The 12,702-nt window shown below is 33.9% G+C and overlaps 1 protein-coding gene across 1 annotated transcript; it reads left to right on the forward strand.

The window, feature by feature from the left end:
* Window positions 1–4,958: 4,958 nt before the first annotated feature.
* Window positions 4,959–12,432, forward strand: LOC132733090 (uncharacterized). The gene is made up of 3 exons (XM_060719685.1): window positions 4,959–5,284; window positions 7,297–7,732; window positions 9,932–12,432. Exons 2-3 carry the CDS (start codon window positions 7,303–7,305, stop codon window positions 10,930–10,932), a joined length of 1,431 nt encoding a protein of 476 aa, XP_060575668.1. The 5' UTR covers window positions 4,959–5,284; window positions 7,297–7,302; the 3' UTR covers window positions 10,933–12,432.
* The last annotated feature ends 270 nt before the right edge of the window (window positions 12,433–12,702 follow it).

A 12,702-nucleotide genomic window follows, 5' to 3' on the forward strand; every position in this document is an offset into this window, starting at 1 on the left:
TTATCATTAAGCAATTTTATTTTGTAAGATAAAGTTTTCAAAATTTTTATAAAAATGACTAAATTTCTATGATGATGATTATGATGATGATGATAATAATAATAATCATAATAATAATAGATATTATCATTATTAAAATTCAGTTCTTTTTATCTAAATTTTGAAAAATTTATCTAACACTTTTTATTACTAGAACTCCGCGAGTCGGATGTGTTGCCCTGTGAACAATATAGTTTAGGAGAAATGGCCAGGACAAAAATGAAATACGAAAACTAACAAAGGGCAATATCTCAAAAAATAATAAGTACAGAGCAGCAGTTTCTATGCACTGCACTTCTTATCAATAAGATCTATCATTCTATGAAGTCCATATCTTTTATAATTTATGAGAAATGGCCTGGACAAAAATAAAGTATGAAAATATATAAAGGGTAAAAACTCAAAACTAAGAAATGCAGAGTACCGTCCTTGTACACTGCAATTATTTTTAATGAGATCTATCATCCTATGAAGTTTACTGTGTATAGCTTTCATACTTGAGGAAAAATGACCTGGACAAAAATAAAGTATGAAAATTAACAAAGGGCAATAACTCAAAAAATAAGAAATGCAGAGTACTGGTTCTTTGGCACTGCACTTCTTCTTAATGAGATCTATCATCCTATGAAGTTTCAAGTCCATAGCTTTTATACTTTTGGAGAAATAGCCCGGACAAAATAAAGTATGAAAATTAACAAAGGTCAATAACTCAAACAAAAGAAATGCAGAGTACTTGTTCTTGTGCACTGCACTTCTTCTTAATGAGATCTATCATCCTATGAAGTTTCAAGTCCATAGCTTTTATACATTAGTAGAAATGGCCCGGACAAAAATAAAGTATGAAAATTAACAAAGGGAAATAACTCAAAAATTAGGAAGTGCAGAGTACCGATTCTTGTGCACTGCACTTCTTCTTAATGAGATCTATCATTGTATGAAGTTTGAAGTCCATAGCTTTTATAGTTGAAGAGAAATGGCCCGGACAAAATTAAAGTATGAAAATTTACAAAGGGCAATAACTCAAAAATTAAGAAGTGCAGAGTACCGGTCCTTGTGCACTGCACTTCGTGTTATTGAAAGAAGCATGCATACCAAGTTTGAAGTCAATCCAACTTAAAGTGACTGAGTTATGCTCCGGACAAGCTTTAGGGGACGCCGACGCCGACAACGACGCCGACGCCGCCGCCGACAAAAATAATCCCTTTATGTCACCTTTTCAAGGCGACACAAAAATAAAATTGTTTGGCCTAGATAACATTGCGTACAGAACATACGTGTACTTTAGAGTGTGAATAAAGTGAATAGAGTGTTATAAAATAATGACATTCAGCCTGGATGAATTATAATTAATGCACGTAAGTTTATTGTGCAAAAACATTTATTTACTTTCATTTCTTAATAATAATGAATTAAGTTTATTAGAAAAATTTACCTTCGTTATTATCCATGTTTGCCACATGTACAAAAAAGCACGGGTTTTTTATGCAGATTTAACGCAAACTTATGCAATGTAAACTGGTTAAAATTGTGAGTAGTAAAATTAATATAATAATCGTGGTAATTTGTTTTAATCGTATCAATCGTATAAATGCTTTAAAATAAAAATATATTTAATATAATTACAGTATTTTCATGATTGCATTTGTCGTTAAAAATATCTATTATTTCAGATAACAACACCAATAATGGTCAAAGAGAACAGTTAGTGCGTGCACTTATTCACTCTGCCCAACTTCCACCTGACTACGAAGATTTTGAACAAGTTTTTAAAAATTTGATATTAGCGATGTGTAGACCACCACCTAATCCATTGATGGATCTACGTAACAGATTGTTTTCAGACTATGAAGCGCAATATCTTGGTCGAAATGTGTTCTTTCTCATATCCTCGCAAAGGTACGAGTTCTTTGAAATAACAGGCGAGAGTCCAGAAACATTCATTCAACTTGTCAATTCAGTTCCCTTTTCCGAAAATAACAATACACTATCGAGATGTAATCGTTTGCTGCTCGTTGTGATCTGGCTGCGAACATACCCGACATACAGAACACTATCGGTTTTTTTTAATATCAATGTCTCGTCCGTTAAGGATACAGTTCGAGGCCTCCTTCCTAAAATGGATGGGTACCTAAGACAATTTATTGAATGGCCAACAATTAACGAGTGGCAGAATTTGCGAGGGAATTGGCCAAACATATTGCCTGCTGTTGGAGCAATAGATGGCACAAGCCATGAGATTTACAGACCAAAAATCAACCAGCAACAGTACTTCTCAGGACACAGGCATTACCACTGCTTGCATTCACAGATAGTTATTGACAACACTAGCAAAATACGTCATGTGGAGACGGGATTTTTTGGGCACCAAAATGACGCCCAACAGTATCAGCTCATGCGACACATTGGAAATGACCTTTTGTTTCCTAATAACTGCATATTGTTAGGAGATAAAGTATATCCAAATCGTCACCCAATCCTAACCCCATACAGCTCAGCGCAGATTCGACGAAAGCATGGCAATGAAAGGCGACAGTGCGTTCTTCTTAATAGATATGTGGGTCGTTACAGAGTCAAAGTAGAACATGCTATATGCCAAGTTAAACAATATAGAAGCGTGACACCCGCGTGATTTACTAACGGTTGTTGTAAGAATTTGTGTGTCACTTGTTTGTCGAAAAAAAAAACATGTTGGTTTAATTAATTAACAATTTTTGGGCATATTGTCACATTTTACTGTTGTTGCATGATTATCAATAAAACATCAAGCAAACTTTATTATTTTGAGACAACCCCACGAAACAGTATGTACTTCGCGCTTCACTTTCACAGTCCGTTATCGTCCGCAGAACTTTAATACAATGATATAATGGCTTGAACAAGTCTACCCTTAAGTCCCAAATGTAGCAACTTTTCCCATAAACAATTTCTATCAAACATATCGTATGCCTATTTAAAATCAATAAATGATGCAAAAGTAGGAAGCCTTTTTAATTTACGAGTTTCAATAATTAGTGGTAAGTGATTGTACCCGATCTACTGTACTTTTACCTTTACAAAAACATTTTGTTCATCACAAATATAGTTATTATCTTCACACCACTTAGTCAAACGGTTATTTAAAATACTACAGTAGATTTTATACATGCAGGGTGCCAGTGTGATTCCCCTATAGGACAGAGGATCACTGGCATCTACTGTTGAAGACTTGGGAATCGGTGTAATGATACATTTTGACCAAGCGGAGGGAACACTTCAACTCATGTAACATCTGTTACACAGACTATGAAGCATAACCAAGGCATGTGTGGTCAGTCTGAGTAAAAACATGTGTGAAAACATGTGTTGAGTAAAAACATGTGTGGTCAGTCTGAGTAAAAACATGTGTGGTCAGTCTGAGAAAAAACATGTGTGGTCATTCTGAGTAAAAACATGTGTGGTCAGTCTGAGAGTAGAAAACATTAGTGGTCAGATTGAGGTCAGTCTTAGTAGAAACACGGGAAGTCAGTTGTGGGTTATTAAGCAGGAAAAATATCTAGACTAGACAAGTTTCCATATTTGTATATTAAATGTAAGTTTGAAAAAGCAAATAATTTGGACATTATATTTTCTATTTCAGTCAATAAAACGTGAATGCAGTCAGCTTATGACGACATTCAATATAAATAAATGCGTATATTTATTAGAAAAAACCTTAGAATAATGCATAAACCAACTGTTTAAATGTTTATTTTAAATACGGTTATACATTATTTTGCATTGACATCATTAAAAATCAAAACACGTCTTTTCCGAACAAAATACAGCCTACTTTGTACGAAAAAACAAGATTAAGAAGAAAATCAATGGAATTAACATAGACAAGTCACTTTACAAAATGTAGATGGAACCAAAAATAAAACATTCATTTAGCAGAAACTCCTAGTAACTCAATTTCCGTTTATTTCGAAGTAAATAACCCGGTCCCCTGAAAGTAGAGATACCGAGAGTCAGCTGTGTTTAAATCTCTTGATGACGCGTAGAAATTACAATGTTCAGGTTTAAGCTCTCATAAATTCTAAGCTTTTTCATCTTATAACAAACCACGATAAAACGATTAGCTAGCCAAAAAAAAAATGTTTCAATTAATAATAAACAGGTTGATACATATATCGCACACATGAACAAATGTATTCATTTATACGCAAACAGTATTATTTATTAGTGTTTATGTAACATTACTTTAGAAGAAAATCGAACATCCGCTGAGATACATTTTATAATTCCACATCCATTCTTTTTAAGCTTCTGTTTTAATTTTTTTTTATCCGAATACTTCGAGACCATACAAATAATTCGGATTATGAAGGTTTAGTGACTAGAATATGATTTGACGTATACCTATGCATTACGGGATAGTTTGAAGCAAGAAAATATCGACATATAAAATACATTGTTGTAAAATATGCAACTATTTTTGTTATGCTTCAGGGAAATATGACCATTAACCATAAGATTTTAAAAGTTGTATAATACAAGTTATATCTTTAAAAGTTGTATAATACAAGTAATATCGTACTTTAACATAACAAATTTATAACCTATATAAACACACTTTGTCTAACATAGCAATTGGCAAAATGTTAAATGTTCGACATTTTAACTAGTAAACAATAATACTTGAAGAACTTATATACGAATGAATGATAAGGCTAGAGTAAGAATATATTTAGAATTGATGCTGGTAGCTCATTTCCTCGAGGATCTACGAAGATTGTCTTTGTAACAAAAATTACTGTAAAATTTATCTTTTAACGGGTAAATACCAACTGAAAATAATAAGAAATCAAATAAAATAATTCACTTATTTTATGTGTTAACAACTGAATCTTATAAAGACTGTAAAAATCATATCAAATATATCTCACCAACGAAATGTTACTTTCATCGAAGATAAAGTTGTTTGGATTGAGTAGTTGGACTTGTTAATCTTTTAGGTGTATTCAACCATAGGTGGAAGGAGGGTATTTAGTGGTCGGCAACCCTATTTAGCTAGTAACTCTCACGCTGTGTAATTCTTACGACACCAGCGCGTGATCAGTGCATGATTTCTTTGTTCTAACCGTATCACAGCGGCATGATAAATTGTTGATAAACATTCGCCATCTTTCTGCGAGAAGTTGATGCAGATTAAGCATTGAAGCTAAATTAAAATTGACTTAGAATTAAGCTGTGTTGAGAGATTTGCCGTTAACTTGACGGGAAAGACGTAAGAAAGACAGATAAGTTGTTTTTAACTATTTATTTTGTTGTAGACTATTGTTTTTGAGGGTTTCAGGCGGATGGCGTTGCAGGTTGTTTTGTTTGGGCACAGTTTTGTTAGGCGATTGAAAGATTACATTGAAAAAAATCCCATTCATGAAAATTTGGGCTTGAGTGCTTTGAAATTTGAAGTTTGTTGTTTTGGATTTGGAGGTTTGTCGCTGAAACAACGTCGCCGTCTGCATTGTGTAGATTCTAAGTTACGGTTGTCGGATATGGTAATTTTAGACATAGGATCAAATGATATATGTAATCCTGATTATCTGCCAGATAAATTTGCCCAGGATTTAGTCTCATATGCTGAATTTTTGGTTATAGGCTTACAGGTAAAAAGGGTAGTTATTATGCAATTGCTTCCAAGAGATGTTCTTCCTTACTCTGGGTATAATGAACATGTTATTCAAGTAAATAACTTAGTACAAGCTCTTGTCACCTCATCAGAGTTGCCATTAACGTTTTGGAAGCATAGGGGTTTGTGGCATTCAAAACATTGTATTTTCAGTAGGGATGGAATTCATCTGGGCCAGGAGGTAGGATATCCGAAATATCTTAGAAGTATTCGGGATTGCATAATCCGTGTATCAAATTGGGCTTAGAGTTAAAATATAGATTTTGAACATTTCAGTTGCTGTAGTTGTTGTGCACATTGTCAATTAGATAAAGGGAGACCGTTTAATCTAGTAGTTGTTTACACAATTCATAATTTTTTTTTTTTTTTTTTTTTTTTTTTTATGCCATGGTAGAATAACTGGTTATATTATTAAAATATTTCCAAGAAGTTACATGTGATATGAAAATTCTTTTGCAGGTCATGTGTTCACTTGTTAGTAAGATTGTTTTGTAAGTTATGTGCACTGGTGTATTTAAATTTCTAGTGTTACAGTTATTTAGATATTTAGTTGCCTGGTAAACACCACATAAGTAATTAAAAGGGCTTCCAATTGATTTATTGATTCAATTTCAGTGTGGTATTATGTTGTACAGTCAGGTGTCATTTGTATTATTTGACTTATTTTGTTCTAGATTAAAATTATGCCATTGGTGGCTTTATTTTGTTGTAATTATTAAGTTTGGATATTCATCTTGGTGTACTTTTCAGTTATTTGTGTTCATTATGGCGGGGTAATGACTTATCCTTGGTAGCCGAACAACATTTAATTACAAATTGGCAGGATTTATGTCTGATCCTTATAGCCAAATAATATATGTATATAAACTTTGTGGGACTGTGTATGTTCCTTGATAGATAAATAGCGTGTTTATATTATTGGCGGGACTATGTAGGTTCCTTGGTAGCCAAATATTATTTTTACATAAATTGGCAGGATTTTGTCTGATCCTTGGTAGCCAATTAACATTTGTATATCAAATTGGTGGGACTATTGTATGTTCCTTGGTAGCCTAATTACATTGGTATTTCATAGTGGCGGGACTATGTGTGTGCCTTGGTAGCCATATAACTTGTTTATTTCAAAATGGCGGGACAATGTATGTTCCTTTGTAGCTAATGAACTTTCTATATCAAATTAACAGGAGTTTGACTGAGTCTCAAGAGCCAATTAACATTTTGATATAAAATTGGCTAGATTATGTCTGGCCTGTTTTTTCACAGGTTGTTAGTTATGAATCTGTAGTTAAAACATTATGGCGGGATAAAGTTATATTTTTTCCATGGTAGCCAGTTAACAGTGATACTTTTTCTGTTTTTAAATAATATCAATGTTAATTTTTATTAGTATATGGCTATAGATTACTAGTAACATAGTACTTAGGTGATATTTAATGGTATGATGACATGCAGTCTAACTAGTTCGTTTTCTTATTAACTTGTCATTTATAATGAATAATGAACTAAGGCTTGTAAGTTATTATTTGTATTAATTGGTGGGTTTTGTTGTTTAAACTAAATGGGTTGATTAATAGTCCTTTCATGGTTTTTCCTTATTTCTTATTTTGCAGTAAACAATGCCACGCAAAAGACGGAGCACAGCAGCTACAAATAGTCCCAGGAAAAAGTCTAAGACAAATGGGTCTTCAATGGCTGACGATGGTAAACCGAATAACTACATCGGGGTTGATCTCCAGGCCGAACCTAGCAATAACTTGTTACCTTCACAACAGCCAGCCAGCTCCAATACATTAAGTAAAACTCAAATGGCTGAAGTTGTGTCCGCAGTGGTATCTGAACTGTCGAGTAGGGGGATGATTGTCACTGAAAAACAAAATGACATTCCTGTGGCACAACCAGCAAGGGACAATGCAGACTTGGGTGTGATTGAAAACTCTGTCCGAAATGTTTTGGGTTTGCAAAACCAAGACGAACCAGTCCTACATGTAAGTGGAGAGAATCCATCAACTTCAGCCGAAGCAAGATCTCCTGTGCAGTTGCCCAAAGGTATACCACCACTACATGCCATGCATTCATATAGTGTAAGGCCTAGTGCATTTATTGATATGCGCACAAAACAGGCAATTTGGAACGATGAATTTGTTGAGTTCTCTGATTTACTCTATCCAAAAAATGCAGGAAATGGTGGATTTTTGATCCAATTCAATGGTGGGAACGTTTCAGTGTCTGCCCCAGAGAAGGAGAACAAGACACAGCTATCAATTGGTCCATGGATTTCTGCATTTCATATATATCTAGACATTTACAGCTCAAAATATCCGCATTTGACATCTGATTTGATTGCGTATTGTAATTTGATAAGAGGACTTGAGAGGGGATATGGAGTCGTCGCATTTAATTTTTATGACCGTACGTTTCGGGCGCATAAGCAACACGAGAAATTAAATTGGGCGGGGATGCATTCAGAGTTATACATAAAGGCAATGGCCTTGGGTTCGAATCCTGCACAAAGTACTCCTCATCAGAGGCCAAAAACATGTAACAATTTCAATAAGCCCCAAGGTTGCAACTATAGGAACTGCAGATATGCGCATATCTGTGAGCATTGTTTGAAAAAACACCCAAAATTTAAATGTTTTCAATTGCAAAAACAATCCAATGCAAATGCGACTTCTCCATCTTTCCTCTCAAGCAATGTAGCAGCATCTCATAATTCGAAACATTCCTTTCGTGGCCAAAGTTCCAACTCCAGTAAATAATGTTCAGCTTTATAATTATCTGCAAAATTACAATGCTGAAGAAAGAGATTTCCTAGTAAATGGTTTTAAAAATGGCTTCAAAATTCCAATTTCAGGGGAAATTAAAGACAAAGTTTCAAAAAATCATCCATCAGCAGTATTAAATTGGGATTATGTTAATAATAAGATTTTAGAAGAGTTAAAAGAAGGTCGAATTAAGGGGCCATTCTCCCAGAAACCCCAAGGTCTAATTTGTTCACCACTGGCTCTAATCCCAAAGAAAGAGCCAGGATCCTTTCGTCTTATTCATGATTTGTCATTTCCTAGGAATGACTCGGTCAATTCTCACATAAATAAGGAGCATTCTGAAGTGGTTTACGATTCTATTGATACTGTGGTAGAAAAGGTTAAATTGTGCGGTCGATCTTGTCTAATGGCAAAAACAGACATTGCAAACGCTTACAGAATAGTGCCTATTCATCCTGATGATAGACGGCTGTTAGGGTTTTCTTGGCCCGCAGCTGATGGTAAAAATTATTATTATCAGGATGCATGCCTTACAATGGGTTTGTCAATGTCTTGTCAGTTATTTACTCGATTTTCTAATGCATTACAATGGGTTATGGAAGATAGATTTAAAGCAAACATGAGTCACATTATAGACGATTTTTTATTTGTTGGTCCAATTGATTCTGATTTGTGTCAGTCATCTCTTGAGGCATTCATAGACATGGCCAATGATATTGGCATTCCCATAAAGCATGAGAAAACTACTTTGCCTTCATCAGTAATAACAATATATGGAATAGAGGTAGATTCTGTATCAATGATAACAAGATTGCCATTAGACAAAGTGGAAAACATTTTGTCGAAAATAGCAGTCTTCATGAAGAAAAAGAAAGTAACATTAAAGTCATTACAATCCTTATTAGGTTTATTAAACTTTGCAGCTTCTTGCATTGTCCCGGGAAGGACATTTCTACGTAGATTGTATGATTTAACTGTAGGCATCAGGTTCCCTCACTTTAAAATTAGGTTAACAAATGAGGCCAAGGCTGATTTAGCAGTTTGGTCTTCATTTTTACAGTCCTTTAATGGAAAGTGCATGTTTTTAAACGACAGCTGGTCACATTCCCATATTTTGCATTTATTTACTGATGCTGCTTCTACAGCTGGTTTTGCTGCAGTTTTTGGTAGCCAGTGGTTTGCGGAGGCTTATCCAGACACATGTCAAAATTATCATATCAATATATTAGAGTTACTTCCAATAGTACTGGCGGTAGAATATTGGGGTTTCAAAATGGCGAATCATAAAATAATGTTCCATTCAGATAATGAAGCAACAGTAAATGTAATAAACAAAATGTCATCTAAAGACAAAATTATGATGAAGCTTGTAAGGCGTTTGGTTTTAGCAACTCTCAAACATAACATTTTATTCAAAGCTTGTCATGTCCCGGGGAAATTAAATTTTGTGGCTGATCATTTGTCACGTTTTCGCTTTCAGGAAGCATTTCAGTGCTTACCAACGCTGTCACAAACCCCAGTCAAATTGCCACAGAGTCTTCTAGTGATCTGAACAGCTCAGCCCTCCATGTCATGTCTCATGCATTGGCGAATAGGACAAAGCAAAGCTATTTTAGTTATTGGAAAAAATTTGTACAATTTTGCATTAAGAATGATGTTATTGTTACTTTGCCAGTTCAAAGTCCTGTATTCATAAATTTTCTTGCTCATTTATATGATTCTGGCTTTAGAGTAAGCACAATACATTCTGTAGTGTCAGCACTAAGTTACATTCATAAAGCTATGGGACTCCCAGATTTGTCAGGAAGTTTTTTGTTAAAACAGTTTTTGAAAGGGGCACACAACTTGTCTACATATACTGCTGACACTAGATTACCAATCACATTTTCAATACTGAGCAAAATAATCATGGCTCTTCCACATACCATTTTGCTATTAAATGAACGAATTATGTTCGCTGCTATGTGTAATTTGGCATTTCATGGGTTTTTACGTATTGGAGAATTTTGTATGAAATCTAAAACTGCAGAGTCTCAGATTATTCATCGTAGTGATGTGAAAATGATATATGAAGAGGGCGAAGTTATTGGGTTAGAATTGACAATTAGAAAATTTAAACATAGTGTTGAACCAGTTTCGTTATTCATACCTCGAAATAAGAATAATGCCTTAATGTGCCCACTTCAGTCCATGCAGAAATTTTTTGAAATTTCAAATCATTTTGATGGCCCATTATTTCAGTTGCCAAATGGCACAATAGCTACATATTCATTTTTTAATTCGCATTTGGCGAATACAATAAAATTTTTGGGTTTTAACCCGCAACTGTATAAATCTCATTCCTTCAGAATCGGTGCTGCGACTTACGCATCTATGAAAGGATTTTCAGATGATGCAATAATGAAAATGGGCCGTTGGAAATCACATGCTGTGAAAAAGTACATAAGGCTACCAAATCTGTCGTTAAAATACCATGTCTAGTCTGATTTTGATATTAGTATAATAAGTGTTTTGAGTTTTTTATAAAAGTGTTAAGGAAAGTATTTTGCAGTCTTAATACTTGTATTTGTTATCCCAGTGTTAACTGTATAATCACTGTTAGAGCATGGTTTATTATTTTAAGTTAAGATAATACTGTAACAAATCGTTGGTAAAGAGTGCTTGACGTTATCTGTATATGTCTAGGTTTACATATATCTATCACAGGAACAGTTACACTGTTGTGTAGTTCAGCATAAGACTGCTACACATATGACAATTTTTCAATTTGTTTTGAGATGGTTCAGTTATCATGATTGTTGTTTAGGTTTCAGTAAAATTGTTTTTGTTTAATTCATGAGTTTGTCTGTAGTTCAGTAAAAGGCTGCTGCAGATTTAATTAGATGAACAATGTTAATGTGATTGTAGCCCAGTTAAAAGCTAGTTTATAGCTGTAAATGTTAATGTGCTTGTAGTTCAGTAAAAGGCTGCTACAAATCTGGTTATATTTACAAATGTTAATGTGCTTGTAGTTCAGTAAAAGGCTGCTAAAAACTTGTTTATATTTGATGATGTAAATAGACTCGAAGAACTGTATAACTAGTAAATGTAAATGCAATTGTAGTCCAGTACAAGGCTGCTACAAGTTGTTTACATATATTTATAGATTATTGCATTATTGTGTTCGACATATACTAGCATTTAGATATTTTGTGGTTATTATATGTGTGATCATTTTAAGCTTTGATTTTCATAATTTTGCTAGTATTTAGATTTAGTCTTTTTGTTTTTTCTTTTGAATTTGATCCAGTTAAAATCTTATGTGCTTTTTGTGACATTTTTTATATTGTGTATATAATCTTCCTTAATCGTTAGGTAGTAGTCAGCTGCACAGAGTGGGGTGGGTCATGCAACTTTGTTGCATTATTTGGCGGTTCTGATGACCCACCTTTGCTTAGCATTCTTAGTAAAATATTTTGTAATTCATTAGTTCATAAACATTTGGTAAAAATATAAAGATTTATTGTTAAGAACAGTCATTTTAAAAATAAATGACATTTATTCATTCAAGTAGTAGTTACTTATTTGTTGTATCCTTAAGCAAATGAACTCACTCTGTGCAGCAGTCATTGGTATTTTAGTCCAACGGATTCCATTCAAATGTTACTTTCATCGAAGATAAAGTTGTTTGGATTGAGTAGTTGGACTTGTTAATCTTTTAGGTGTATTCAACCATAGGTGGAAGGAGGGTATTTAGTGGTCGGCAACCCTATTTAGCTAGTAACTCTCACGCTGTGTAATTCTTACGACACCAGCGCGTGATCAGTGCATGATTTCTTTGTTCTAACCGTATCACAGCGGCATGATAAATTGTTGATAAACATTCGCCATCTTTCTGCGAGAAGTTGATGCAGATTAAGCATTGAAGCTAAATTAAAATTTACTTAGAATTAAGCTGTGCCACCACCTCCCCTCCACCTCCATTTATTTGACGATTGATGATCTTGTACACTATAATGTTTGCATGTAGGGGTTCTGATGACCCACCTTTGCTTAGCATTCTTAGTAAAATATTTTAAAATTCATTAGTTCATAAACATTTGGTAAAAATATAAAGATTTATTGTTAAGAACAGTCATTTTAAAAATAAATGACATTTATTCATTCGGCGGTTCTGATGACCCACCTTTGCTTAGCATTCTTAGTAAAATATTTTGTAATTCATTAGTTCATAAACATTTGGTAAAAATATAAAGATTTACTGTTAAGAAC

Source organism: Ruditapes philippinarum, unplaced genomic scaffold (assembly GCF_026571515.1).
Source record: "Ruditapes philippinarum isolate M1 unplaced genomic scaffold, ASM2657151v2 ctg3625_1_1_1_1, whole genome shotgun sequence".
Taxonomy (NCBI): domain Eukaryota; kingdom Metazoa; phylum Mollusca; class Bivalvia; order Venerida; family Veneridae; genus Ruditapes; species Ruditapes philippinarum.

Coding starts and splice junctions, on each gene's coding strand:
- LOC132733090 (XM_060719685.1), top strand. CDS start 7,303: ATGCCACGCAAAAGACGGAGCACAGCAGCTACAAATAGTCCCAGGAAA. Junction 7,733..9,931: donor TCCTGTGCAGTTGCCCAAAG/GTATACCACCAC, acceptor TTTCGCTTTCAG/GAAGCATTTCAGTGCTTACC.